General features: G+C 40.9%; 2 protein-coding genes across 8 annotated transcripts in view; one reads left to right on the plus strand and one right to left on the minus strand.

The window, feature by feature from the left end:
• Nucleotides 1-7,974, plus strand: part of GRHL2 (grainyhead like transcription factor 2) — a 237,252-nt gene extending 229,278 nt beyond the window's left edge. For all 3 annotated transcript variants that reach the window (XM_020969479.2, XM_020969495.2, XM_020969486.2), the window contains exons 15-16: nt 2,061-2,125; nt 4,460-7,974. In XM_020969479.2, coding sequence (XP_020825138.2) covers nt 2,061-2,125; nt 4,460-4,574 — 180 coding nt within the window. In that variant the 3' untranslated portion in view covers nt 4,575-7,974. The remainder of the gene's footprint in view (nt 1-2,060; nt 2,126-4,459) is intronic.
• Nucleotides 7,975-15,312: 7,338 nt separating this feature from the next.
• Nucleotides 15,313-26,558, minus strand: part of NCALD (neurocalcin delta) — a 375,387-nt gene continuing 364,141 nt past the window's right edge. For all 5 annotated transcript variants that reach the window (XM_020969526.2, XM_020969535.2, XM_078153691.1 and 2 more), the window contains 2 exons: nt 20,118-20,223; nt 15,313-19,806 (listed from right to left, as the gene is read on the minus strand). In XM_020969526.2, coding sequence (XP_020825185.1) covers nt 19,709-19,806; nt 20,118-20,223 — 204 coding nt within the window. In that variant the 3' untranslated portion in view covers nt 15,313-19,708. The remainder of the gene's footprint in view (nt 19,807-20,117; nt 20,224-26,558) is intronic.

Consider the following 26,558-nt stretch of genomic DNA (forward strand, 5'->3'; position numbering starts at 1 on the left):
CTTCTGAGGATAGTGAAGAGCTTCCATGAAATTTTGCAGGGGGCTCCAAGTAGCCATGAACACTAAGTATTTGCTGACAAACCGAGAAGAAATATGAGCCCTCCTGAGCAGTGGCTTTTATCTCATTATTGGCTGTAAGTAGGCCAAGAGCTAGAAATTTACATCAGAGCCTCACATCAAAACAAAGCAAAATTGCACTCTCAGCCAAATTTTGCACCAACCCATTTTCAGTAATAGACCATAGGGCAAATTTGACAACCTGAAGTCTATGAATCTGAGCTGCTGAGAGAGGAAATGATGAAACAGTGAACAGAATTCCCATGGTAAACATCCAGAGTATATCTAGATAATTTAAAGGTGTTTCAAGAAAGGCTGAACTGTGCTTTAAACTATCACTGTGAGGGAGCCTAGTTCTTGCTTGGGAAAGCATTCACATCAAACTACTGACCATCAAACTCATATTTTGTATTTGCCTTGAATTTATTGACCTGGACTATCAGCACTTTGTTTCTCTTCATGAAGACAGTTAATTTGATTACACCTGCATGAAAAAAACAAAGATCCTCAATATACACCAGTAGTAATTGGAGGTAGGGGGAGGGGATATTGCATTGAGTGCAGTCCCAAGCAGCCATAGCATCTGTCCTACACTTAAGAAAGATTCTTCTCTAACATACTAAGATTTCACTCTTATAAAAAATGTGAATAATGTTATTTAAATTTCAATACTTGAATGGATTTCTGACTACATCAATGCATATACTGTCTCCAAGGTGCAGATTACAATTCATCCATACCTTCTCCTCTTCTTGTCCATCTTTAGGTCTATGGTGCTTTTGCCATTTGTCCCACCCTCTCCAGGACTTACCATCTGCCCTGCCTCTGCTCTCTGAAGCTTCTTGGCACTATTATTTGGCTTAATTATGAGGCCAAATGCCTTTGGCTCTTGCCATCCACCCCACTGCTTCACCATTAGGACTTCCAGGCTTTTTCATCTACCCTACAATTGAACTTTCTTTTAGGTGTTGTTTCCCCCAAGTATAATGTGAGTTCCTTGAAGGCAGGAACTATCTCAATTTTTCTATTTGTCTCCTCCAGCACTTTGCACAGTGCTTAGCACATAATATTTAAAAGTGCCCCTTCCTTCCTTCCTTCCTTCCTTCCTTCCTTCCTTCCTTCCTTCCTTCCTTCCTTCCTTCCTTCCTTCCCTCCTTCCCTCCTTCCTTCCCTCCTTCCCTCCTTCCTTCCTTCCCTCCTTCCTTCCTCCCTTCCCTCCTTCTCTTTCAATAAACCCACTCAAACAACATTTTTGTTCTCTACGTCTTTTTAACATTACATATGTATCAACACATCTGCCATCTCTGCTTACTACATTACTGGACTACTTCCTTTTCTGATTGTATGTTGTCTATTTCTGTTTGATGTCATTTATGCTGTTATATATTATATATATTATGTGTGTGTGTGTGTGTGTGTGTGTGTGTGTATACTCAAGATCTAAGATAATCTGGTCTAAGTTCCCTTCCTGGGCTTAATCCTGTGGCATTGGCTTCAGCATTACAACCAAGATATTGGTGTATTCAGGATAGTATTTCTTCCCTAGGGAGAGGAGATTGACTCACCATGACATCAGCAGTAGATTTGAATGATGTTGGGGGCTGGGATTGGAGTGGAGTGTCGTGGTGGGGATGTAATTAATCCTGTATATGCTAGCAAGAGGTGTGGGATGTTTCAGCCTGTGGACAGTTCCCAAAGAAGACTCTAGGAGGCTTTTACTTCTCCCTGACACAAAATGAGTTGAAAGTTCAACTGTTGGAAGTAGAGACTGAGAAGATGCCCTGGGGCTTTTCTCCCCTGAGACCTTAGTTGAGTGATTTAAATTTTTCACTTTCTCTGGCCCCAGGGCTAAATAGCAAAAAGTAAAGCTGATTGAGAATGTCTCATTAAGTGAAGCCTGTTGACACCTAAGTAGGGGTCCTAGTGGAAGGAAGTCAAAAGGTCTCATGTTGGACTGCAATCTCTCCCCTACTTACTTATTTTCTGTCTTTTGGTATTTACAGATATCTGAGAAATATGGGTTGCCAGTAGAGAAGATTGCAAAACTTTACAAGAAAAGCAAAAAAGGGTAAGGAAAAATATGATCACTTTTCATGAAATCTCTCCCTTCCACCAAACAAACAAAAACAACAACCGAACTCTCTCTCTCTCTCTCTCTCTCTCTCTCTCTCTCTCTCTCTCTCTCTCTCTCTCTCTCTCTCTCTCTCTCTGTCTCTCTCTCTCTCTGTCTCTCTCTCTCTCTCTGTCTCTGTCTCTCTCTCTCTCTCTCTCTCCTCTGTCTCTGTCTCTCTCTCTCTCTGTCTCTCTCTCTCTCTCTCTCTCTCTCTCTCTCTCTCTCTCTCTCTCTCTCTCTCTCTCTCTGTCTCTGTCTCTGTCTCTCTCTCTCTCTGTCTGTCTCTGTCTCTCTCTCTCTCTGTCTCTCTCTCTCTCTGTCTGTCTCTGTCTCTCTCTGTCTCTCTCTCTCTCTCTCTGTCTCTCTCTCTCTCTGTCTCTGTCTCTGTCTCTCTCTCTCTGTCTGTCTCTGTCTCTGTCTCTCTCTCTCTCTCTCTCTCTCTCTCTCTCTGTCTCTGTCTCTCTCTCTCTGTCTCTCTCTGTCTCTCTCTCTGTCTGTCTCTGTCTCTGTCTCTCTGTCTCTCTCTCTCTCTGTCTCTGTCTCTGTCTCTCTCTCTCTGTCTCTCTCTCTCTGTCTGTCTCTGTCTCTATCTCTCTCTCTGTCTCTCTCTCTTCTCTCTCTCTCTCTCTCTCTCTCTCTCTCTCTCTCTCTCTCCAAATTAACCAGGCAGGATGCCTAGGGCACTGGACTTGGAGTCAGGCAGATCCAAGTTCAAATCCTGCCTCAGGCACTTACTAGCCATATGACCTCAGGTAAATCACTTATATGTTCTCTACCTCAGTTTCCTCATCAATAAAAAGATGGAGTTGGATTTAATAGGCACCAAGGCCCATTTCATCTGTAAATCTATGATCCTATGAGTCCAGGTTTGTTTTCTATGTAAATCTGTTGTCCAACAGTGCTCAACATTTTTTTGTTTCCATTTCCCATGGTAGCAGAATTACTGGGGTGGGGATGTGTTGTGCAAGTCTCCAAAAAGAGGAGAGTATCCCTGTTATGAGCTCTCAAGGCAAGGTGAAGAAAAGAGACTGTAGTAGGTTTGGAGGGGAAATGGAAGAAGACAGGGCTGTACTGGGGAGCTCTATTCCCGAGGGCATTGTAGGTCAGTTCAAGAGCAAGGCTGGTAGAGTTGGTCGGTGGAAGTATAGGTGTGCTGGTAAATGTTTAACAACCCATTTGCCAAAAATACAGGAAATATTTTTAAGTTTAATCTGCATTAATAACATTTTCTCCATCTCCTTCTTTGATCTAGACAATCAACAAATTAATAAATCAAACCTGCTTTGTAGTTTGCTGATTTCCAAGGTGTAATGGCTCATGCTAAAAAATCGATAATCTTTAGCTCGTGTTTGGGTGAAAGGATAGGTAGGATGAGAAAGTATTCCCCAAATATTGTTTCCTGGACCTTTTTCTTGAGAGGGAGGAAGAAAGGAAGGGAGGGAAGGAGGGAGGGAGGGAGGGAGAGAGAGAAGGAAGGAAAGGAGAAAGAGAGAGGGGGAAGGATCTATTAAATGATTTTAGGGTAGGAGTTCTTAACCTTTTTTGTGACATCATCACTATACCTACCATTTATGTAAGGCCTACTATGGGCCAGGCACTATGCTAAGTGTTTTATAAATATTCTTTCATTTTATCTTTTCAATAATCCTGTGTTGTTTATAACTCTGTGCTACAGTTGAGGAAACTGAGGCAAGCAGAGGTTAAGTGACTTGCCCAAGGTCGCACAGCTAGTAAGTGTCTGAGGCGAGATTTGAAGTCACTTCTTCCTGGCTCATTAACCCCTTTGGGAAGCCTATGGAGCCCTTTTCAGAATAATGTTTTAAATATATAAAATATAATACAAAGGCAAACAATTATATTGAAATAACAGTTATCAATTTTTTTTTCAACAAATGAGTTTCCAGACCTCAAACTATCAACCCCTGTTTTAAGAGAAGAGATAGAAGGTACTAAAGCTTCCAAGCCTTAATTGTGAACCTTTAGGAATCTCACAGGAGGACAAGCAAAGCAGGTCTCATGGGTAATAAGAGGTCATTTTGTTTTGTTTCATTTTGGTTTTTTTGGTTAGGCAATGGGGTTAAGTGACTTGCCCAGGGTCACACAGCTAGTAAGTGTTATGTGTCTGAGGCCAGATTTGAACTCAGGTCCTCCTGAATCCAGGGCTGGCGCTCTATCCACTGCGCCACTTCGCTGCCCTATAAGAGGTCATTTTGCATCTCCAAAATTCCTTCCCTTGTGCTGAGCCCTCGGATTCCTTCACAGCTGCCAATCTTTCCCCCTTTTCTCCAGCATCTTGGTTAACATGGATGATAACATCATTGAGCACTACTCCAATGAGGACACCTTCATCCTTAACATGGAGAGCATGGTGGACGGCTTCAAGATCACTTTGATGGAGATCTGACTGACCCTGCAAGCCCCCTCTGCAGGAACCGTCAATGCATTTCATCCCCAGAAAAAAGCATGCCCCACCCCACCCCCAAGAACCCTGCAGACCCAAGTCACCCATCTGAGAAATGCTGTTACAAGACTGCTTTGGGGAGGGGAAACAAAGGAAAAAATGCCCTTTTTAGTGTTGTGGGGCCTTTTGGCTCATTAATCAGGTCGCTGGGGCAGAGCTGAAGGAGGCCTGGTTTTCTGATAGAACCCTAGCTGGGAAGGCACCTCTAGCCCCTTGGCTCTTTATTTATTGCCCACCACTATCCAGAGTCAGCTGGTGCCTGGGCTCTATAGGTCATTCCTGGGTATGGAGTGACCCATCTTCAAAATGAGGTAGTCTAGGGCCTTCCCCACTGAGGGAAAAGCATCGCTTGGTTCAGCTGGGGGAGGCTGGAACGTTTTAGTTATTCCCCTTTCCCCCTGCGTGGCTGGACAAAGTGGGCTACTCCATGGTAGAATTAACCCAGGTGGTGCAAAGAATCCAACAGTTGCATTCGCCAGTCAGAAACCCCCTTTCTTTGCCCTGGGGAAGGCAGTCTTGTCAAATACCTCTGGAAGCTCCCAGCAAGTGGCCCACAGGGACTTGTACAGAAAGATGTTCAGCTACCATGTAATTTGTAAGTGACCTGAAAAGTATGCCTCTTTAGCATCTGTACATAATGTTTATAATATTGCAATAATATATTTTACCTACTGTATGTGGGCACGTTTACTGCCACTGTATTTGGGGGGTGGGGTGCATGCCCTGAGGTTCGCCTTTCTTCAAGAGCTTTCATCCTGCCCCTCCCCCAGGGATGGTGTTGGGCAGCAGATGTGGCCTGAAGTTGAGTAGGGTTCCTGGGCTGTGAGCCCAAGAATTTGCTGCCAGTGGATGAGCTAGTCTCTATGCAGCCTCTCCCCTGGGACTCTTTCCCTGTCCTCAGGGAGTTCCCCTTCCCTAAGCATTACTATGTTCCCTTTCACTGGACCTATTGCATGCACCCACTGATTATGTTCTTTCATGTCCCCTTACTACTGGGTCTCCTTGTCCCTTTCCAGTGTGCTGATGCCAGAAACCCTGCAAGCATGTGGGGGTCCCTCACAGTACCAACCCCATGGCCCATCAAGTCACTGCAGGGTTTGTACCAGACTGTAACATGCTATTCCATGCGCCTTATTGGTTGATTTTTTTCATTTAAATTAGCCATGTTTTTTATCATTGCCCAGGAGTCCTTATTCCCGGGGCCTGACCACCAGAACAAGCTCTTAGGTGTAACTGGACCTCGTCAACACAGGCACTTGTAAGGGTTAGATTTAACTCTGTCTCCTGCCATTGGCATCAGATGCTACGAAAGTGAGTGAAACTATAAAGGTCCCTTTACCTCCCGAGCTGTACTCTTTTACTCTGGGAATCCTTTTCAAAAACAATGATGCGGTCTGGGGAGAGAGCGCCTGGGAAATTAAGAGGAAGAGAAACGTTTTGATAGATGCTCTCTTAAAACAGCAAGCAAATCTGAGCATGTGCTTCAGTAAACATGCTCTCTGTGATTGGCCGGAGAGTCCAGAGCACTGAACTCCTGGAATGAGGAGAGTGGACTTTGTGTCCCCGGTACGAACTTCTTAGTGTTCCCCCTGCCTCAGTTTCCCTTTGTCTGGCCACTGGATGCCACACACGAAGCACTTCGAGGTCTTCACTGGAGGGCACCCTGGATTTCAAGTGCTGGTAATGGGCATTGCAAGCCAGTACAATGAACCATACCTAACCCCTCCACGGAACTGCCCCAAATCTGCATCCTGATCCTCTCTGACCTGTCTTCTGCTCCCACTTAAGTTTTCCCAGTTGGAAAGTCTCCCAGTCCGGCTTGCTTCTCTTTTATCAGGGAACAATATTGAAAAGAGCACAGATTGTGCCTAAGAATGGGGAGTGGGTAGACAGGAAGATAAGGTGATAACTCAGCTTTCTGTGTTTCCCTTGCAAACCTGTTAACCTTTCGCTGTGGCCATCCAGAGAAAGGAAAAAAAAAAACCTAATCAAGCATACCACTATATCCTAGACAGATTCATTTACACAGCAGGTCATATCACATCCTCCTTTTTCCCTGGTGACTTTGATGTCACTTAACACATGAAGCTGACTGATGCCACACCTGGTTCGTCTCACCAAGAGTACTTCTAAACCTATTGATGAAAAAAAATCTCAAATGAAAAAAGATATGATTTTTATTTCACAAGCTCCTTGAGAGCATCCATATAACTTGTCTGCATGAATGTTTAAGTCCCAAACTCCTGGGAGCAGCACTAGCTTTGTCCTAGCCACTGCAGGCATTTTAGTGACTACTTTCTTGAAGGAGAATTAGAATCTACCTGCTATTTACCTTTCCCATTCTGTGGTGCAGACCTTGACTAGCCAGTTCTAAAATGCCATCTTCTGGTACCACTACAACCACTAGCAACCATCAGGGATGGTTTCCTGTTGGTGAGAATGTGGCCCAGAACACTACAGTAGCTATTCTTGGATGAAAATTTGTATAACTTGTTCCCCAAAGAAATAGTGACCAGTGTGTCTTCAGAGGTTCTGAGTGGGTCCACGGGCTTGTTCCATTACTTTCCCTAGACATCACAGCATGTTACAGGCAGCCATCAGCATCCAATCCCCTCCCCTCCCTGCTTCCATCCCACAGGCCCTTCCCTCTTCTCCATGCCCAGGCCTCTCTGCTGCTTCCTCCTCTAAAGGAAAAGCTCATGGACTAGTTTGGATGTGCCTTTTACGGAACACATTAGCAGTGCTTTGATAAATTACAAGTGTCAGAAATTAACGGGCAAAAAGCACTCCAGAAACACAGAAGAACTTGACCCTTCTTCCTGTCTTATTTGTCACTTTCAAACAGACACTAAGTTTTTGATCAATGGACCATGGAGGCACTTGAAGCAAGTGCTTAACTTGTTTACGCTAAGCTGTTTAAACCCATGCCACGGCGGGTTTGGAAATCGGGCTGTTGGGGAAATGCCGTCTGATTTTCCTTCAGAGCCATCCCCCAGGTGGCACCTATGCATTCATACCAGCCTCTGCAGAGATGCAGGATGTGGATGACATGGATGGAATGTTTAAATTCTTCCCTTTATTTAAAATTTCTCGAACTCAACAGAAACAGGAGGGTTTGTGCCAAATTCTGTGAAAGGCCCTTTCTTCATGGCAAGCAAAAGAAGCATTGTATACAATTTGCTTTCATGTTAAAAAAAAAAAATAAAACAGAACACACCAATAGCCTATGTAACTTAATAGTTTTGTAAATGGGAGAGGGGGAATCTATAAACTAAAAATACAATTATTTTATTTTTTGTACATTTTTAAGAAGAAAAATAAATATTCATAATGTAAGAGTGAACAGCAGCGTCTGGTGCTTTCAGTGAGGCCTTGGGTTCTTCAACCTGCCCCAGGCAGCAAGTAGTCATCTGTCACCAGACTTCCCCCAGGGGTGGCTCACAGCAGGGACATGATCAGGAATTTTCTCCTGAATGCTTCTCCCTGATGGAGTACACAGAACAGTCACTGAAGAAACTAGAACAAGTAGAAGGAGGCTCAGATACTGCCACTCCCTCATGTACGATCTCATCATATAGTTGTTTGTTTTGTTTTGTTTCCTTCTCTAAGCTGGTACCATGTCTTCTCAATTCAAAGACATTGGTCTTTTAATTTTATCATTTCCTCTCCATCTCCACCTCAGTAACTATTTAGTATCATCTCTTGCTGCTCTGCAAAGCTCCTCCCCTCCAGACAGGCTCCTATCCCAAATGTCCTTGATTTATATCTTGCATATTTCTGCCTCTCCCTCTTCTCTGACATGTCTATTCAACTCTTCTTTTGAACCCTAGCTCCAAATTCATCTCTAACAAGCCTTCTCCAAGAAATGTCACTTTCTTTTATATACATAAATTCAGTATTTAGTTATTTATTTTGAACAGTCTTTTCATATTTTGGATTCCAAATTCTCTTCCTCCCTCCCCCATCCTACCCACTGAGAAGGCAAGCAATATGATATCAATTATGCATGTGAAATCATGCAAAACATATTTCCATGTTAGCCCCATTTCAAAACAAGTAAGAAAAATAAAGTGAGAAATTGATACTTCGATTTGTACTCAGAGTTCATCAATTCTCTCTTTGGAGGTGGATAGTAATTTTTTCATCATGAGTCTTTTGGAATTGTCTTGGATCATTGTATTGATCAGAGTAGCCAAATAAAAAGTTTTTGATGTTATTTTATTGTCCATGGCACCTTCTAGTCAAATGCAGCTTCCCTGATCATCCTCTTTAACCAGGTCTATTTTTGTCCCCACCCCTTCTGAGACCATAACTGGTACTGCTACCCTCTTTTAGTTTAGCTGAAGCATATGTGACCTGGCTCCAGTCCTTTATTTTAACTCTGTGTGTGTCTTTCTGTTTCAAGTGTGTCTCTTATAAACAACATGTTGTTGGATTCTGGTTTCTAATCAATTTTGCTATCTGTTTCATTTTGTGGGTGAGTTCCTCACATTCACATTCACCGTTATTATTACTATTTATTTCCCTTTATCCCAATTTCTTCTGTTTCTTCTATCTCTTCTTATCCTGTCCCTCCTCAAAAGTCTATTTTGCTTCAAACCAGTGCCTCCTTTAACCTGTTCTTCCTTTTATCATCCTCTCCTTTTTTCTTATCCCCTATTTCCTTATTGGGTAGGTTACATTTCTATACACGTGTGTGTGTGTGTGTGTGTGTGTGTGTGTGTGTGTGTGTGTGTATACATACATACATTCATACTTACCTCTTTGAAACAATTCCAATGACAGTGAGGGTCAAGCATTACATGCCACCACCACCTCCATTTTTCCCCTTTGCTACAAAAGTTTTTCCTTGTGTACCTCTGCTATGTGATAAAACTTTTGCCATTATACCTCTTCCCTGTTCTCTCAATGCATCCTTCTTTCTCACTTCTTCATTTTTTGGAGATCCTTCCAACACAATCAACTCACATTCATGCCCTCAGTCTTCGTAAATTCCTTTTAACTGCCCTAATAATGATAAAGTTATTAGGAATTACATGTATCATCTTTCTATATAGGAATGTAAATAGTTGAACTTTATTGAGACCTTTATTATTACACTTTTATGTTTACCTTTATATGCTTCTCTTGAATATTGTGGTCGAATATCAAATTTTTTTATTTAACTCTGATCTTTTTTCAGGAATGCTTGAAAGTTCTCTCATTAAATACCCATTTCCCCCTGAAGCATTATACTCAGTTTTTCAGGGTAGTTTATAATTAGCTGTAATCTTAGCTCCTTTGCCTTCTGGAATATCATAGTCCAAGTCCTCCATTCCTTTAATGCTTTAAGCCTCTAAATTTTGTGTGATCCTGACTATGGCTCCATGGTATTTTAATGTTTTCTTTTTGGCTGTTCGAAATATTTTCTTTTTTACCTGAAAGCTCTGGAGTTTGATGTAGTATTCCTGGGAGTTTTCATTTTGGGATCTCCTTTGGAGGTGATTCGTGAATTCTTTTAATTTCTATTTTACCCTCTGTATCTAAGATATTGGGGAAGTTTTCCTTGATAATTTCTTGAAATATGATGTCTAGGCTCTTTCTTTGGTCATGGCTTTCAGGTAGTGCAGTAATTCTTAAGTTATCTTTCCTCAATTTATTTTCCAGTTCAGTTTTTCCAATGAGATACTTCACATTTTCTTCTCCTTTTTCATTCTTTTGATTTTGTTTTATTATTTCTTGATGTCTCATGAGGTTGCTTTCACTTGTCCAATTCCAGTTTTTAAAGGAATTTTTCCTGCAGTGAGTTCTTGTACCTCTTTTTCTATTTGCCCAACTGTTTTTTTTAATATAAATTTATTTATTTTTAGTTTTCAATATTCACTTCCACAAGTTTTTGAGTTCCAAATTTCTCACCCCTCCCCCCACCCCAAGATTGCATGCATTCTGAATACCCCTTCCCCTGGTCTGCCTTCTCTTCTATCTCTCCCCCCTCCCTTCTCTTATCCCCTTCCCCTTCTATTTTCCTGTAGAGCAGGATAGACTTCTGTACCCCATTTCCTGTATTTCTTATTTCCCAGTTGCATGTGGAAACATTTTTTTAAAAAACATGTGTTTTTAAAACTTTGAGTTCCAAATTTTCTCCCTTCCTCCCTCCCTACCCACCCTCGTTGAAAAGGCAAACAACTCAATAGGTTGTACATGTGCAGTTATGCAAAACACTTTCTTAGTAGACATGTGAAAAACTAACTCTATTTCCCTTAATCCTATCTTGCTCTCCCATTTATTCTATTCTTTCTTTTAACCCTGTCCCTCCTCAGAAGTATTTGCTTCTGATTACCCTCTTTCCCAATCTGCCCTCCTCTCTATCACCCCCCTACTCTCTTGTCCCCTTCTCCCCCTATTTTCCTGTAGGGTAAGACAGATTTCCATACCTAATTGAATGTGTATGTTATTCTCTCTTTAAGCCAAATCCTATGGGAATAAGATTCCCTCATTCCCTCTCACCTTCCCCTGTTCCCCCTCCACTGTGAGAGACTTTTCTGTTTTTTTTGTGAGATAATTTACCCCATTCTACCTCTCCCTTTCTTCTCCAAATATCATCCTGTCTCATCCCTTAATTTTATTCTCCAGATATGACCCCTTCATCTTCAACTCACCCTGTGCCCTCTATCTATCTATCTATCTATATACATAATACATTTTTTTTCCTTCAACTACCCTAATACTGACAAAGTTTCATGAGTTACAAATATCATCTTTCCATGCAGGAAAGTAAACAGTTCAATCTTAATAAGTCTCTTATGATTTCTCTTTCCTGTTTACCTCTTCATGTTCCACTGGAGTCCTGTATTTGAAAGTCAAATTTTCTATTCAGCTCTGGTCTTTTCATCAGGAATGCTTGAAAGTCCTCTATTTCACTGAATGACCATTTTTTTCCCCTGAAGGATTATACTCAGTTTTGCTGGGTAGGTGATTCTTGGTTGTAATCCTATCTCCTTTGCCCTCCTGAATATTATATTCCATGCTCTGCGGTCCTTTAATGTAGAAGCTGCTAAACCTTGTGTTATCCTGATTGTGTTTCCACAGTACTTGAATTGTTTCTGGCAGAGCTTGTAATATTTTCTCCTTGACCTGGGAACTCTGGAATTTGGCTATAATATTCCTAGGAGTTTTCCTTTGGGGATCTCTTTCAGGAGGAGATCTGTGGATTCTTTCAATTTCTATTTTGCCCTCTGGTTCTAATATATCAGGGCAGTTTTCCTTGATAATTTCTTGAAAGATGATGTCTAGGCTCTTTTTTTGATCATGGCTTTCAGATAGTCCAATAATTTTTAAATTCTCTCTCCTGGATCTATTTTCCAGGTCAGTTGTTTTTCCAATGAGATATTTCACATTGTTTTCTAATTTTTCATTCTTTTGGATTTGTTTATATGTGTCTTGATTTCTCATAAAGTCACTGTCTTCCAATTGCTCTATTCTAATTTTTAAGGAAGTATTTTCTTCAGTAATCTTTTGGACTTCCTTTTCCATTTGGCCAATTTTTCTTTTTAGGGCATTTTTCTCCTCATTGGCTTTTTGGACCTCTTTTGCCATTTGGGTTAGGCTATTTTTTAAGGTGTTATTTTCTTCAGTATTTTTTTGGGTCTCCTTTAGCAAGCTGTTGACTTGTTTTTCATGATTTTCTTGCATCACTCTCATTTCTCTTCCCAGTTTTTCCTCTACTTCCCTTACTTGCTTCTCAAAATCCCTTTTGAGCTCTTCCAAGGCCTGGGACTGATTCATATTTTTCTTGGAGGCTTTGGATGTAGGAGCTTTGATTTTGTTGTCTTCTGGTTGTATATTTTGATCTTCTTTTTCACCAAAGTAAGATAATATAGTCTGACTCTTTTTGCGCTGCTTGCTCATGATTCCAGCCAATTACTTGAGTTTTGAACTCTTTGTTAAGGTAAGAGTCTGCTTCCAATGTGGAGAGTGTACTGTCCCAAGCTTCAGGGGTTTGTGTAGCTGTTTTCAGAGATACTTGTAGGGACCTGTAAATTTTCAGTTCTTCCAAGGTGGTATGATAAGGGGCGAGGTGTTTACTCCTTTCCTGGCCTGTGACCACAAGTATTCCTTTCTGTCCCACAACTGTGAGGAGGGGTTCCTCTCCACAGCCAGTACAAGCTCCACCATGCCAGCGCTCCTCCTCACCCCAGCACTGCCGCCCAGAACTGTGACCCAGATCCAAACGCGGGCAAAGCAAGAGATTCCTGCCTCAGCACTGGCAAAGAGATCCCTGCAGTCCCTCTCTGGTCAGCCACTGGATTCCCCCTCAGTCTGTGGGCTGAAAGCTTGGGAAGCAACTGCCCCCCCCAGGGCCACGCTCTTGGGAAATGGAGTTGAAACCCCGCCTTCCTCTCTGACCACCGACAGAAACAGACTTTTCCCACTGACCTTCTAAGTTGTCTTTGTCATTGGTGGATTGAGGAATCTAGAAACCGCCACACCTGCCCATGATTCAGTCCTCTGAGGCCTGCTCCAGGTTTGCTGCAGCCTGTGCACCCACGCCGTGCTGTGCTGTGCTGTGCTCCCAGCCCGGTACGATATACCTTTCTGATCAATAATCCAGGTTGTCTTGGGTTGGAGATTTGTTTCACTCTGTCTTTTTGTAGGTTCTGCCACTTCAGAATTTGTTTAGAGCCATTTTTTATGAGCATTTGGAGGGTTTTGGGGGAGAGCTCAAGCAAGTCACTGCTTTCACTCTGCCATCTTGGCTCCGCAACCCCAATTCTGTTTTTTAAGAAGTTTTTATTCTTCAGAGAATTTTTGTACCTACTTTTCCATTTGTCCTATTCTGCTTTTTTAAGGATTCTTTTCTTCAGTGAAATTTCATGCCTCTTTTTACCATTCGGCCAATTCTGTTATTTAAGGTTTTATTTTCTTTGGTTGTGTGTGTGTGTGTGTGTGTGTGTGTGTGTGTGTGATATTTTTACAAAGCTATTAATTTCCTGTTCATAACTTTGTGTCATCATTCTCATTTCTTTTCCCAATGTTTCCTCTACCACTCATCTCTTTCTTTAACTCTTCCAGGAATTCTAGTTGGGCTGGGGTTCAATTAGCATTTTTCTTTGAGGCTTTGTAGCTATTTTCACACTGTTGTCTTTTTCTGAGTTTATGTCTCGGTCTTCCCTGTCACCATATTAGCTTTTTATGGTCAATTTTTTTTGTTGTTATTGTTGTTTGCTCCTTTTCCAGCCTATTTCTTAACTTTGAATTTTGTGTTAAAGTTGGGCTCTGTTCACCTGTAAGTGGGAATGCACTGTTCCAAACCTGAGGCTTTTTCCATGTGGCTATTTCCAGAGCTAGTTCTAGGTGTCTGCCAGTTTTTGGGGCTTCCAAGGTGGTGTGAAGTATGGTCACTGCTCTCCTGGCCTCTGCTCTTGTCTTTTCCAGGAAGGGCTCCTGGTCCCCTGCAACCATAAGCACTAGCACTCTCTTTACCTTGGAATTGTGACCAGGGCCGTTGCTTTCTTGTGATCAACCCGCAGTATTCCTCTCTCCCCTGTAACTGTGACCCAGAACTACATATGGGTAATAGAGTTTCCAATCAGTGCCAGATGTACCCAGTGCCAGCAAAGGGTGCCCTGTAATGTCTATCTGATCAGTTGTCTGCCCCTCTAACCATCTCTGGGCTGAGAGCTCCTGAAGCTGCTAATGCTACGTGTATGGGCTCCAGACAGGCTTCCACCTTGGTGTCAAAAACTTCTCCTGCTCACCTCCTAAGTTTTCTTAGGCCAGAAAAATGTCCCACCCTGACCTTTTGTTGGCTATGCCACTCCAAAATGTGGTTTGAAGCATTGCTTTATTGTTGTTTGTGGGGGAATATTGAGAGAGCTCAGCTGGATTGCCTCCAATCTGCCATATTGGCTCCCAGTAATATCACTTTCAATGGTATACCTAGCAGCCTTGGGTCGAGGGCAGTGAGTGTCAATATCACCAAATCAGAAATGGGCCATATTCACAGACTGAGGAATGCCATCTATATACTGCTAGAAATTTTGTGTGCCCTTTGAACCTCACAGCACGCCCGTGAAGTAGGTACTATGGATATTATCATACCCATTTTACAGATGAAAAATCTGAAGTTCAGAGAAGCTAAATGATTTGCTCCTAGTCACATAGGGAGCTAACTATCAGAGGCAGAACTGAACCCAGGTCTTCCCAACCCCAAGTTCAGCATTAAGCTGTGCTGTCTCACCTCATCCATCCTTTTAGAAAGGTGAATAGATTCAACACTCTCAGATGTGTAAGAGCCAGACAATTCCAGTCCCCTGCTTCTTCCATGTAGGTCACAGGTAGAGTAGACCGACTGGTATCTACTTGTCCCATCGCTTTCTGGTAGAAAAATTAGCATCTTGCTGAGGAGGATGAAATTTTCCGTGTTAATTCAGGGGGATGGAGTTTAGACATGGAGATCACAGGTTTTAGATGGTCTTATTAACCGTAAAAATGCATCAATGCCAGTCAAGATTTATGCATCTTCTATGAACATAGGGCCGACTCAGTGAGGCTATCAGCAGCTACCAGTTTGATTGAGTCTATTAGTAGTAGTAAATAAACTGCTTGATAATGCTGATGGGAGACTCTCCCACCCATCCCTTCCCACCCTCCCCCACCCCTGCCCCATGAGTAAAGCTGCAGTCATACACTCTTTGGAGACTTTCAAGTTGTAAGCCATTTTATTCCAGTCCCTCAAACATCACATATCATCTTTATTTTGGAGTGGACATTCTCCTTTTCCGAGATTCCAGGACACAGTAATGTTACTTAGCAGAAATATGATACAAAATCTCTTAGGCCTCAGTATGCTGATGTTCCTTTAACTAACTCAGTCCCATCGCAATGGATTAAATTACATACAGAGGACTGACTGGCAGCTCTTGGGATGGAGAAGGAGAAGATAGTCCATATGAACAACAGAAATAATCATTGACAAGCAAGGGAGAGAATGATTTCAATGCATTCAGTTGAGTGTATATAATCACCACACATCCAGTTATTTATTTCTGTCCTTCACAGTCAGAGATACCATGCTCTTCACTCCAGTACTGGGCTTCATTGGGGAAAAAAAAAACTATAATTTGGTAAGAGTCTGTGGCCAAGGAGGCATGGCCCAGACCTTTTCAATTATCTCTTTTAAAGTCCAATAAACTAATTTGATCATACCCTCTCCAAGAAAAACCAACAGGAGAAATTCAGTTCTAGGTTCTACAACTCTTAAACCAGGCAAGGCTGACATGGCCCCTCCATACTGGAAGCTAGGACAGATGGTGTTCATTACCCAGCAAGTGACTTGCTTATCTTAGCTACATCCCCATACAGAAACAGCAGGGTCAACTGAGTGATGGACACTGCCAATGGCATTTAATAAAACTCAGCCCTTCTCAGAGGGTCTCTGGTCAGTATACAATGAGGTGAGTGCAAAGGGGCCAGCTGCATTTCAGAACCATTCTTGGGTCAATGTTGCTCCCTCAATGTCATCACACCCCTCATTGTGGCATCGCTGTGGCTAGAATTGTTGTTGTTGTTGTCCTTCATTCTCAAAGAGGACCATGACATCAGGGAGGTGATGCCATGACATCAAAGTGAGTTGGATTTAAGTGAGGGAGGGCTGTGCAAAGTCACCAGCCTCACTTTCTCTTCCAGAGCCATCTGGGCCCAGTGGCAAGATTCAGTCAAACTGACACCTGCTAAATACCTTAGCTTAAAAAAAAGGCTAGAGTTTCTTTCTTTGGTAGCCCCTTCCACATAGTGCTCTGTAGAAGTAGAGATATAAACAGGGACGACACCTGTGATTTCCCTGATACAGAATTATCAGAAAGGAATCATCCTTTACCGATGCAGGCTGGTACCTTCTCTACAACTTGGGAGTCTGAAGAGGGTTGACTAGAGCACAAAGAGTTAAATGGCTTGCCCAGGGGCACTCAGCTAGTATGTGTCAGGACTTGAACCCACGTCCTCCTGACACCAAGGCCATCTCTCTATTTTTTGCAAGGCTGCCTCTCTGCATGAATGCCTAATACATCCTGTTTATTTAGCAGAGGTTTGGTCATTTTTTTAGCTAGCTTTGAAAGGCAAAAGGGTATAGGAAGAATATCATCTCTCCATCCTCTGTACGTTTAGGCAGGGGATAGAAACAAGGAAGGAGGTACCAGGCAGGACAGCAGGGCCCTGGAGTGGGAGTCAGAGCCATCCTCTGGAATACCCCTGCCTTCAGTGATGAGGCCTAGATCTGCCTCTGATTCAGAGGCCTATACTGTAGCCTGAGAAGGGATTGGGAAGGAGAGCTATGAGAGGCAAATACACTCATTGATTCATAACTAGAAGCTGAAAGAGGCAAATACATTCATTGATTCGTAAGTACTTCTGCAGAGTGATGAAAACAGAGCTCAGAGAAGGCCTCTGGTGAGGCCAGACTAATCCTCCCTTCAATGATAAAGCTCAAATGCCACCTGGATTCAAGCACTAAGGAAAGTGAGAGCCAAAGCAAACCTGGAGATTTCTTTCTGGAAGGCCTGGGGCTATCAGAAGGGTTGGGAGAACACAAAATTTCCCTTGTGAGATCAGGTCTTAATCTCCAGACTGGGATGAAGGAGAAGGGAAGACTGAGCCTAATTTCCTTTCACCTGTATGATCACATTAACAAGGAAAAAAAATCTAAAATCTTCTGTTTGGTTTTTGGAGTCCTTCCAAATCTGGCCCCTTCCTGCCCTCCCAGTGATGGGTCCTCTTCGAGATTGAAGGACAAACAACAACAACGCTTTATTCCCCTCCTGTCTTTCTTCTGTCTTCTTGCTATATTTCCTCCAGTGAGACATTCCATCTTACTCCTAGCTCTCCAAGTCTCAGATAAAGTCCCATGTTCTTCAAGGGATCCTTTTCTTGTCGTCTTTAATCTTAGTGTGTCTTCCCTTTGAGATTATCTCTGATTTATTCTGTCTTTATCTTGTTTGTCCAAAGTTGTTTGAATATTGTCTCTCTATTAGACTCTGGTGAGCTTAGAAGCATGAAATTATTATTATTTCTTTGCCTTTCTTTGTATCCTCAGAATTTAGCACACAGTGCCTGGCACATAGCAGGTGCTTAATAAATGCTTGTATAGAGCAGGTCAAGGTGGGATTTAAAGCCATCCAGCTAAGGCTCCCCAATATAAGGAAATAATTCCATGCAAAGAGACTTTCGGCTCATTTAAGCCAACAGCACAAATTTAGATTATTTTTTTTACTACCAGTTTTAATGGACTCTTGAATTGCTAATAATACAGGCTGGAGGTTATGCTTCTATGAGCTCATTGTATGGCTTTTTTTAATGTTTCCAAATGCAATGTCTCTACTTGCCCTCTGTATTTTCTGTTATAGAGGTGACTTCTGCTGGAGAACCAACCTGGGGACCTATCTGTTTCTTTGGTGGGCCATGCTTGATGTCTCTCCCCAAGAGCTCTAGTTACTAACCAATGAATCACTGTGAAGAATGATGCTCTTCCCTGCTGTTCATTGACATTTAGCACCTTGGGGTTGGACTCTAACTCTTAATCTGAAATTTAAAGGAACCAGTAGTTTGCATGAAAAGGGTAGAGAACCTGGCTTCACCTTGGCATGGGCCCTGAACCAAAACCAGCCTTCTGAGTGTATTTGGTAATGGCGAATGCTGCCTTGTTCATATCCCATCCATCACTCCCCTGGGGCCCTCTGCCAATCTCAGCAGCACCTCCAGATTCCTTATCAAAATAATTGGATGATCACCCCAGCCAAAGATACTGGGGACTGCATTTCAGGAACATCCCTGACTTGGTAAGATGTGTATCTCAAAAGTGTCACAGGTTTGGGTTTGAGGCTCTGGAAGTCCCAAAGGCATGTGCGCCTATGATTTTCTTCTTTTTGAAGGCATCAATGAAGCACTAGGTTTCCACTCCTATTGATTATGGTCCTGGTAATAGCCTAAGATTTCCATCCCTGTAAGTCTGAACTCCTTCCCTTTCCCAAGTATCCTTTACCTGGAAACATAAAATGAAGAACTGGGCCTTTTGATATATTCTTTTCATTTTTTAAATACACAAAATATACCTACTGACTGGCACATCTGGGCAGACAGAGTATATGACTTTAAAACACAACATGTCAGACATTCATTAGAGCTGGCTTACCTCATAATAAGCTACCAAAACAAAACAAAAACAGTCTTTTGTAGTAAGACCTTAAGAATGCTACCACCCTTTCCCAAGATCTCATTAGACATGCATCTCCCTTCAGCATTCCAGAATACTGTTTTTGTCTTCATCACCCATCACTGTATATTTACAACATTCTTATCTGTTAACACAAAGAGCGACTAGATACAGGCCTGGTTTTGGAAGATAGATTTGCGTTTATTTCCTCAATATAGTTATGTTATGTTGACTAGTATAGACCTGTCTTAAAAACCAGCTGAGTCATCTTGCCCTTGCTTTCTGCTTATTCACCGTGAGTAATGCTCACAGTTTAGACACTACAGCCCACATTGGAATTGGTCCATTATGGGTTGATTGTTCAAGCCTGTTCAGTGGCTGTGCCCTAAGGCTTAGGGTACAACTTGTTATTGGGGAACAGTCACCCACTGCATCTGTACTTGGAACGCTTAGGTGTATTCAGCAATAAACAATGGGGAAGGTTTTTTTAAATCTCTTTTTTTGATCTCTTTTTTTTTTAAATATTTTAAAAAATCTCTTAGAGCCCTCTGGCACGATGAGCCAAGGTTACATAGTTTTTGAACTCTGGCATCCATGATCCTTAGTTTAACATGTCTGTTAAACTAAAATAACAACAATAATAAAAACCCCTTAAAACAATGAACACCACAAAAACTGTGTAGAACAGTATTGTCCATGCTCTTGACAAGCAGATGAGAGCACTTGGCATTCCCATGAACACATCCACAAAAGAAGCTAAAAGGTGTCACAGAACAAGGAATATCTGGCCACACAGAGGCAACATCACCACCAATGTTTGGCAAAAAAAAAAAGGAAAAAAAAAGAAAAAAAAGCAGCTCTATAGAATTCATTCAGACAATGGGAATGGGGTTCAGAATTGGCCCGCGCTGCTAGGGTCACATTGCAGGAGACGCACTATGGAAGGATCACTCTTGGCTCCTCGGATGAATTCTTCCAGGGAGAGTTTGCCTGGAAAACAAGAACAAAATTTTAGATGAGAATGAGTGCTCTCTGTAATGGATTCTTAACATTTACTTCATAGTCAGCCCACCTACCCTGCTATCAGTCAATCAATAAACATATTAATCACCTACTGTGTGCCTAGTACTGTGCTAAGCCTGGAGATACAAAAAAAGGAAAAGATAGTTTCTTCCCTCAAGGAGCTTACAATCTAATGGCACAAACAATATGCAAATAAGTATATGCAAAGCAAGCTATATCCAGGCTACATAAGAAATAATTAACAAAGGGAAGGCAACAGATTGCAATCTTGGACCCACCATCTCGGTTGGTATCCATCTGGCGAAAGATCTTCTCTGTCCTTTTCTCTGGTGTTGACTCATCTTCGGGCATTTTCATTACTGAAGAAACCATCTTATAGATTGCCTAATTAACAAAAAAAAAAAAAGGAGAGAAAATTTAGGCTCATTGAGAGTAGGGACTGTTTATTCTTTGTATTTGTAGCATAGTGGTTGGCACATAGTAGGTGCTTAGTAAATGCTTGATGATTGATCATATGTTATTCAACACAGAAAATTACTAATATAACCACCTACCTCACCCCATAGTTGTGAAACCTTCTTTGTAAACCTTGAACTGCCACCTTGGACTCTTTCTCTATAGTTGAAAAGGATTGCTCCCATTTTTACCAAGGTTCAGACTTTGTTTTCATAGAAAGAAAGTTGCCACTGGGTAGGGACCAGTAGTATAGGTCATCTCAGGACATGAGGACATGAGATTAGGATAAAGATTGTTTGTTCCAGTTAGACAGAAAGTACAGTTTGGGAAATATAATGCTTGACTTGGAGTCAGGAGGGCCTAGGTTCAAATCCTGCTTGTGACTCTTACTAGCTGTGTGACCATGGTCAAATCACTTAAACTAAGCAGCATCTGTAAAAGTGGGGTTATAACACCTGTTGCATTCCCTTCACAGTGTTATTGTGGGGCTCAAAGAAAATAACATATGTAAATAATGTTGCAAATCTTCAAAAAAAATTTTATTTTCTGTTCTGAATTCTCTGTCTCCACCCTACCCCTCTCCTACCCACTGAGAAAGAAAGAAATATGATGCCCACAATACAAAGTCATGAAAAGCATATTTCCATAATAGCCATGCTGTGAAAGAAAAAACACACAAGGCAAATAAAGCAAGTAAAACAAAATGTGCTTCATTCTGTACTCAGAGTTCATCAGACTTCTCTCTGAAGGTAGATAACATTTTTCAGCATGAATCCTTTGGAACTGTCATGGATCATTGTATAGATTAAAGAAGTGTCTTTCACATTTGATTATCATTACAATATTGCTGTTACTATATACAATGTTTCAGTTCTGCTCACTTCACTTTGTATCAGCTCATATAAGTCTTCCCAGGTTTTTCTGAAACCACCTACTTCTTCATTTTTGACAGTACAATAATTTTCCATCACAATTATATGCTGCAACTTGTTTGGCCATTTCCCAGTTGATAGGCATCCCCTGAATATCCAATTGTTTGCCACCAAAAAAGGAGCTACTATAAATATTTCTGTACATACAAGTCCTTTTCCTTTTTTTTTAATATATTTTTGGGATAAAGACCTAGTAGTTGTAATATTGGATCAAAGGATCACAGTGGTATTACTGGGTCACAGCTTTATAGCTCTTTGGGCATAGTTCCAAATGATTCTCCAAAATGGTTGGACTAATTCACAGTTCCGCCAACAGTGCATTAATGTACCTATTTTTCCAAATCTCCTCCATCATTTGTCATTTTCCTTTTCTATCATGTTAAACAATAGGTATAGTTATAAGGTGGTTCCTCAGACTTATTTTAATTTTCATTTCTCTAATTATTAATGATTTAGAACATTTTTATATGACTACTGATAGTTTTGATTTCTTCTTCTGAAAACTGCCTGTCTCTATCCTCTGGCCATTTATCAACTGGGGAATGGCTCTTATTTTTATCATTTTGGCTCAGTTCTCTGCATATTCAAGAACTGAGACTTTTATCAGAGAAATTTGCCATAAAACTAGCCCCTCCTCCCAGTGTTCAGCTTTCCTTCTAATTTTTGCTACGATGGATTTTTTTTTATAAAAGCTTCTTATTATTTATTTGTTAATTTATTTATTAATCAATCAATTAATCAATTAATTATTTTTTTGTTAGGAATGGGGTTAAGTGACTTGCCCAGGGTCACACAGCTGGTAAGTGCTATGTGTCTGAGTCTGGATTTAAACTCAGGTCCTCCTGAATCCAGGGCCGGTGCTCTGTCCACTGTGCCACCTAGCTGCCCCCTTATAAAAGCTTTTTAATTTTATAAAATCAAAATTATCCATTTTACCTCCTATGATCGCCTCCTTCTTGTTTGGTCATGAGCTCTTCCCTTATCCCTTCCATCATCTACCAAGTAATTTTTCCTGATGTTCCCCTAATTTGCTTGTGATGTAATATTTAAATCATGGACTGATTTTGAGCTTATCTTGGTATACAGTATTAGATGTTGTCTATGCCTAGTTTCTGCCAAACTGCTTTCTAGTTTTCCCAGCAGCATTTTGCAAATCTTAACATACTATATAAATGCTAGCTACTACTTTTTGCCTTAGACTTATTCTTTGATGACCCTAGCAGTGAAAAAGCAACCAGGAAGAATCTTTCAGTTGTAAGGATGGCAGAATGGGTCAGAGGAGAAGGGAAGAACGGGGACAAGAAAGAGAAAGAAATTGTTAAGGTGACTTGGAGGTCTTTGAATTTGTGAAGACAGTCAGAAACTGAATTTGGGGAAAAGAAATTTGGGAAAACTTGAGGAAAATTTGACAGACTGACTTGCCAAAAAGAAGAAGGGCACATTCTAAAGGTAGACGACCTAGGGGAGAAAAAAAAGAGAGACTGAGTCTTCTCTAAGGAAAAGAATTAGAAAAGAAAAAGGTAAGGCATGGTAAATAAGAAAAGGTAACTAAAACAAATAGAAAAGACTGTATAAGTATTTATACAGACATAGTACAAAGAACTGAATATCAAGTGGATATCCATCAATTGGGGAACAAGTTCTGGCACGTAAATGTAATGGAATATTTTGGCACTCTAAGAAACAATGCATATTAAGCATAAAAAGACTCATGAACCACTGCAAAGTGACATAAGCTAAACCAGAAAAACAATATACAAAATGACTACAATGGTATGAATGGAAAGAACAACAGAAACAAAATAATTGAAATTGAATGAAAGAAATTATAACTAAACTTGGCCCCAATGAAGAGATATGAGAAAGTGTCTCATCTTCTTCTTTGAAGAAGTTGAGGAGAGGAGGGGAAGGAGTGAAGCATCACATATAATGTGAGACTTTTTCAGATGTGTGGGTTAGTTTTGACGAACTGTTTTTCCCCCCATCTTTTTGTTCTTTATTATAAGAAATGGTTTCCTGAGAGGGGGAAGGGCTACATTAGGAAATGTGGGCAATGTAAAAAAACAAGATACATGAAAAAGTATTCTTAAAAATAAACTGAGCTAGATTCTGTAATAAAATAGAGAAGGACAAGGAAGTTGTGTGTGGCTATGAAGTTGTTAAGGGGTAATAAAAAGGTTTAAAGATATAAAGATTTAAAAAAAGTAATAAAGGGGAAGTAATGAAGTGTAAAGGGGTGATAAGGGACACAAAGAAGTCATAAAAGGTTGTAAATTATCAGTAGGAATAGAGGGCATAGAGAACTTTGCAATGGCTTGCATTGAGTGCACAATGTTTTTGTTTCTTCTGTGGCCAAAGGATTGCTACCAGAGCTCTAAGTGGAGGCAACCTGATTACAGAGAGGGCTTTGCCAACCTGTGGAGAAAACTTCCCCAAACTTATCAAAACAGATGACTACTATCCCCTTCTTGTGATTCGCATGGGAATAAATGACACTGCCAAGGGGAATCTAGAAAGCCAAGGAAAATGAACTCTTGGGCAAGAAACTGAAAATTATAAGGGGCACAGGTGGTGTTTGCACCACTGCTACTCATTACAGGCCATGAATGAAGAAGAAAAAAAGCTGATTTTGGAGAACAACTAGTTAAAAAAAGTATTATCTGAGAATGGGATTTGGATTTCTGGACAATGGCTCAAAATACTGGAATAACAGGTTTCTGGCAAGGGATGGAGTGTAACAAAGGCTGGTACAAGTGTATTTTCCTGGTGTTTTGCAAATTTAATCAAAAGAACTTTAAACTGAAAAAAAGAGGAGAGGAAAAAAGTGCCTACATGAATCCAACTTTCTCTATACCATACAGTAGGGGTGCCAAACTCAAATAGAAACAGATCTCTGTTGGCCTTATATTGGCTTAAAAACCCCACAAATTAACATTATCCATCTTTTACTGTATTTTTGTTATTTTGTTAAACATTTCCCAATTGCATTTTAATCTGGTTTGGCCATGCTGGGAGTTTTGGGGGCTGTCCGTGGCCTGTGGACCCAAATTTGATACCTCTGTCCATAGAGGCAGGAAGAAAAGATATTGAGATGCTCAGAGCTTAGAGGAGCTACAAAATGAGTCTCATATGTCTACCTAAAAATACTGAAGCTCCTAGTTAAAGGATGTGTAACTCCTAGGTATCAGTGAGACATTGTACAATAAGAGCCAAGACTAAAATATAGTCCATACAAATATCTGGGTCAGATAGGTGGTGTAGTGGATAGAATGCCAGCCCTGGAGTCGAGGACCTGAGTTCAAATCCAGCCTCAAATATTTAGTAGTTGTGTGACTCTGGGTTAACCCTGTATACTCCAGTTCCTCATCTGTAGAATGAGCTAGAGAAGGAAATGGTAAACCACTCCAGTATCTGCCAAGAAAACCCCAAGTGGGGTCATGGAGAGTCAGATGTAACTGAAACAACTCAATAAAAACAAAAGGTCTTATTCAAAGTAAAGAAGATAAAAGGAAGCACAAAACATTGTGCAATATCCAAATGAGGAAAATCAAGAATCATCAGGGCTAACCAAGGTGGACCACATTTAGGTAATGATCAGTAAAAGGAGAAACCAAAATGGCAGTATACTATGGGTCACCTGTATGGGAAGAGGAAATAGGTCAGTGATTCAGGAAACATATCACAAGCCCACCACTGAGGCTTGATATAATAATGATGGGAGATTTTAATTATGCAGACACCTGCTGGAGCTTTCCTTCTTTAAAAGCAAAGATACTTATAATGTCTTCATTTGCCTTAGTGAAAATTTCATCCTCTGAATCTGATTTTCACCAATATGGAAGAACTGGTTGCTACAGTAGAAATGATGGAAATCTTGGAGGGAAGTGACTACTCCCTCCTGGAGTTTATGACAGAAAATGAGAAGAAAGTCAGCCATTGCAATAATATATATCCTGAAATTTTTGGGAAAAGCTTTCAAATGGTTCAGAAGAAAGATATAGAGAATCCAATGGAATGAAAATCTACAGAGGAAATCAGACCAGGAAGTAAAAGTGACTACCAAGAATGAAATTCTGAAGACATAAAGGGAAACAATGTCAATGAGAAAAACAGGAGTTGTCTGGAGACTGATGCGGATGATCAGGAACTGGCTAATCTCGTTAGATTTATAACAGGTATTACAAAAGATGGAAGCCAGAACACACAATAAAAGATGGACACAAAAGTGTGGCATAGTACAGTAAGAGTAATGTCAGGAGTTCTAAAGCTAAATATGATATGAGGCTACTGGGGAAAATCAAAGACAAGAAGAAATGATGTTTTTAATGGGGGAAAAAGGAAGATGGAAGATGGAACCAGGCTATTACTTGGGTTCAATGAGACAATGATAACTGAACAACAGAGAGAATATAGGACTCATTGGCTCTAATTTTGCTTGTTTTCTCTGTCAAGGGGAATGACCTCTGGTCTGGAAAAAGACAGAACAAAAATGGCAAATAAGGGAAATGATACCCAAGGTAAGTAAGGGCATGGTAAGAAAGTAATTGGATGCCCTGGATGAATCCAAGTCTCTGGGCCCAAATGAACCATTCCCTTAGATACTGAAAGAGCTGTCATATGTGATTGCTTATTGATATTTGAAAGAATGTAGAGAATGAGAGAAGAGCAATGTTCCCATATAAAAAAAGAAAAAAGAACTAAGTCTAACAAACTATAGGCCTATCAGGTTGATTTTGTTTCCTGGCAAAATTCTAGAACATATGAAAGAGATACTTCATGAACCTTGAGGGGAAAAACAGTGACTACAAAGAGCCAGTGTGGCTTCATTAAGAACAGGCCATGCCAAAAGAACTTTATTTTATTTTTGGACAAGGTTTTTGAATAGGTAGATCAGATGAATACTGTAGAAGAAAATAAAACCCTAGGGAAACCTTGAAGAAAAACTTTTGTCCAGTTAGCAGTTGTGCTTAGGATCAGCCCTACTCACAGACATCAGATGAATAGTTTTTGCTGACATTCATTGACATGAGGATAAGTCTCATAATTGTTTTACATCAGTAACAATTAAGAATAACAATCTTACCCTTTGACCCAGCAATAGCACTTCTAGGGCTATATCCCAAAGAGATCAAACAAATGGGAAAAGGACCCACATGTACAAAAATATTCATAGCAACTCTTTTTGTGGTGGCAGAGAATTGGAAATTGAGAGGATGCCCATCAGTTGGGGAATGGCTGAGCAAGGTGTGGTATATGAATGTAATGGAATACTATTGTGCTATAAGAAATGATGAACAGGCTGACTTCAGAAAAACCTGGAAAGACCTGTAT

This window comes from Phascolarctos cinereus, unplaced genomic scaffold (genome assembly GCF_003287225.1).
Source record: "Phascolarctos cinereus isolate Bilbo 61053 unplaced genomic scaffold, phaCin_HiC Scaffold_4;HRSCAF=312, whole genome shotgun sequence".
In the NCBI taxonomy this organism is placed as follows: Eukaryota; Metazoa; Chordata; class Mammalia; order Diprotodontia; family Phascolarctidae; genus Phascolarctos; species Phascolarctos cinereus.